Here is a 3543-nt window from a genome sequence, read left to right on the forward strand (position 1 = left end):
CCCCTTCCTTTGGATTGTCCACCTCTAACCAAAAGTGTCATTTGCAAAGATGACCGGTTCTATACTTCTCATCACAATTGAAGCAGAGCCCTTGAGCCCGTCTTTGGTTAATTTCAGCCTTGGAAAGACGTTTGATAAATTGGGGTGGGGGAGTGGAAGTGGGAGGCTTTGGGAGAGTGTTGGGGGATGGGGCTTGGCGCAAAGGAGGTGGAAGATTTGAGGGAACACCAGGGGGGACTGCAGCTTGGCCAAGGGTGTCTTCGACTCAAGGATTCCTTCAAAATACACTGTTTGGTATCCAGAGTACGGGCCAAGTTCATGGCATAGGCTAATGAGAGGGGGGGGGGTAGTTAATTCCAACTAGAGGCGGAGGGCCTCAACTAGTCCAGCAGTAAACAAGTGGACATGCTGGTCGGGGCGCACCAACTGACTGGCTCAGGCAAGCCGTTCTTGAAATGCTTTTTTATATTGCTCAATAGAACCGGTTTGTTTGAGATTGACTAAATCTCCAAGGGGGATGCTGCATGCTGGAGGACCAAACCGTAGCATGCAATAATCTTTGAAAATCTCTCAATCATACACATGGTGCTCATTTTTAAACTGGTGGTACCACAGAAGCGCTTCATCACGCATGTGGAATGCAGCTAATTGAACCCTGTCCTCAGGAGGGGTTCGTTTATTGAAAAAGAAATAGTCACACCGGTGTAACCAAATCAAAGGGTTGGAAGACCCATCATAAGGTTGAAAGTCTAACTTGGTGTACCTTGGAACCATCGGGTGTGGTGAGCCCGGGGTGCCCCATGGGAAAGAGGTGTGTGGCGCAAATCAGTAGGAGGAGGGTGGTGCAAATGAGGAGGTGGTGGGGGGGGGGGGGGGGGGGGGGGGGGGAGGGTCGGATGGCCTGGAGGAAGGCTCCAGTTGCACTGTGATCTTGGCAAATCCATCTTCCATGCGGGCCATCATTTGTTGGAAGTGGTCTTTGAGACCGAAGATTTCCTGATTCATTGCGTCAACTTGGCATTGCATTTCAGCACGATTTTCTTCCACAAAATTGCGAATATCAGCAAGGGAAGAGGAATCGCTTATGGTGGTCCTGTTTGATACCATGATGTTAGGTTCCCTTGCTATGGATCATGTCACTTGGTGATCTCCTCTTGCTTCCAGGTTGGGCGATGAGGTAGGAAGGGATTTCTGATTCTTAGAACGACCTATGCTTGACCAACGTTGAGCTTTTGGAAGGAGCTCCACCCTTAGGCCTCGTTAGAGAGAGTACCTGGTCTTGTTTAACACTAGATTGGAGAATGCTTACCTTTCATTAAACTCATGTCCCTATAAATGGAATTAGGGAATGATGCACAAGGCCCAAGCAAGTGGCCAAGGTTCAACCAAATTACAATAATACCCACTAATAAATTAAAGGTGCAAATTACATAAACTACCCTCTTCGTCGACTAGCCACTCTTGATGTTATGGAGTCCATAACATACTGCTCATCGTCATCACTTCAAACCGGGTTTATTTTTTTTTGGGGAGTCCATTGCTGCATTGCCACCACTGCAGCAAAGAATGGGACATCAGCAGACATCTGAAACTATTGAACCCATTGCTGCATTGTCACCGCAATAGTAACTAAAATCCAGATTGATAAGTCGAGCAAGCTATCTACTTGAGCCCCTGCTATCTGCCCCTTCTCTGGTAACCTCTGAATGACACATTGAGAATCTTCAGATCTCTTTGCCACCAACCCAAGAAAAGTAGCAACAAGTGGTGAATGCCCAACCTCCAACATATCACTACAAAACTCAATCCCATCTTTCAGCTGCTTCCCTTGACACAATCCATGAACAAAAACTATATAGCTGAAAACATTGGAAGAGATACCAATTGTCTGCATTTTCCTAAAAGCCCCTTTTCCATCTTCAAACTTTAGTGCCTTGCAGCAGCCATCCACCACAGCCATAAAAACTGTATAGCCTTGAATCAACCCGTCCATGCATAGGCCATCTAGCACTGCAACGGTAGTGGGGATGAGCCCCATTGCTTTCGTTGTCCTGAAATTCATATCAGCATCTGAAATAAGGACAGACTTATATCCCAGAGCAAGCTTGACGTGTACATTTGTGGCAGTGCCTGTCCGATAGGAACTAGCAACATCATGGATAGGGTTGTAAGCATTGCTAGTGTGATACCGCTTCCGTGAAGGTTCATAGCCAAGGAGGAACATTTTATCAACTATGTGAATTGCACACTCCGCTTGATCTACTTTGGCAAAGTCACTAATCAAGGATGACCAGGTGACAACATTAGGATGAATACCATCTAAGACCGTCTCTTCTTGTATTTCCCGTGCGAATTGCCACATTGTAGCCTCTACAAAGACCTTTATAATTCTGCTTTTGAGGATGACATGATATCTGCAAGCCCCAACTAATTTTACTGCCTCATAATTGTCTTGTGCCCTCCTTACACTCCCAGCCAGACAATAGGCATTGAGGAGGATGGTATAGGTCACGAGATCAGCAGGGACATTTAATATCTGCATTCGATTGTGGATATGCATGGTATAGGGCAAAAGACGTCCATTCACAATCATGAGGCTGAACTTAATAAAATCTTGCACAAAGCTGTCATACCTGATTATGTGCTCACAAACAGCAACATACTTCTCTTGTTGAAGTAATTTCTCTATCCGCAGACCAATATGGTTTAGGCTTGAGTGGGTAGCAACAACGTTGCTATAAGTCTGCTGAGAAGACTCATGAAGAGCAGTGAGTGCTCGTTGGTGAAGTTCTGTAGCAGCATCAGAGAATTTGGTGTTCCTAGCTTCGGCAAGTTGAAGCCTTCCCATTGCAATAGAGTGCGAAATTGCCGCTGCATCTCCCATGTCAATTGGCATGATTGTAACCCTCCACCCAGCTCTTGTCTGGGCAAGCACCAAGAGCAACCAGAACATATTCTCTGTAGTCCATCCTCTTGTGAGCATGAAAATAGATGACACATCTGGTTGAAAACCATTTTCTGTCACCCCGATGAAAAATTCTGGTTGAGTTATGGGGTCATCTTGTTGTTCATATGCAGGGAGCATATAGTTCCATATTACCAGATCTCTGCGTGCCCTATCATCACATACTGGGTAGGCCACTGATGCCCAACCCAACGTTGCACAATTATGAATCAATGCATCGTACACAAAAGCTTCAGATTCAAAACCAAGACGTGCAGTGCTTGTTCCTGGAAGAAACAGGTCTATGGATGAATGCATGAAATTTGGCATACCCTTTCATCATAAAAATAGAGAACCTAGAGTTCCCAGAGGAAATACTCCTATTTGTCATTCTCTCAAACATCTTCTCTGTGGATTGGATAAACTATGGGGATTTGATAAACTGAGCAGCAGTGTCAATCCCGACCCTTCCAACCCTAGTCTGATTGCTGTAAGGGTAGGTCAACTCTCTGGATTTGCACTTCATCTCTTCAACAGTACCTCCCTTGAATCCATAAATTTTGTTACCCATGGCATGATCCTGCAAATAATCATAATGG

At 45.4% G+C, this 3543-nt stretch overlaps 1 protein-coding gene across 1 annotated transcript; it reads right to left on the bottom strand.

The window, feature by feature from the left end:
• Positions 1 to 1591: 1591 nt before the first annotated feature.
• LOC137959421 (pentatricopeptide repeat-containing protein At1g12620-like) lies at positions 1592 to 3274 on the bottom strand. The gene has a single exon (XM_068806803.1). The coding sequence runs from the start codon at positions 3272 to 3274 to the stop codon at positions 1592 to 1594; it is 1683 nt and encodes a 560-aa protein (XP_068662904.1).
• Positions 3275 to 3543: the final 269 nt, after the last annotated feature.

Source organism: Aristolochia californica, unplaced genomic scaffold, assembly GCF_029961685.1.
Source record: "Aristolochia californica isolate CCGP_79_NKW_82.1479 unplaced genomic scaffold, dmAriCali1.0.hap1 SCAF_3, whole genome shotgun sequence".
In the NCBI taxonomy this organism is placed as follows: domain Eukaryota; kingdom Viridiplantae; phylum Streptophyta; class Magnoliopsida; order Piperales; family Aristolochiaceae; genus Aristolochia; species Aristolochia californica.

What these genes read in the sequence shown, in the direction of transcription:
- LOC137959421 (XM_068806803.1), bottom strand. Translation starts at nt 3,274, where the DNA reads ATGCCAAATTTCATGCATTCATCCATAGACCTGTTTCTTCCAGGAACA.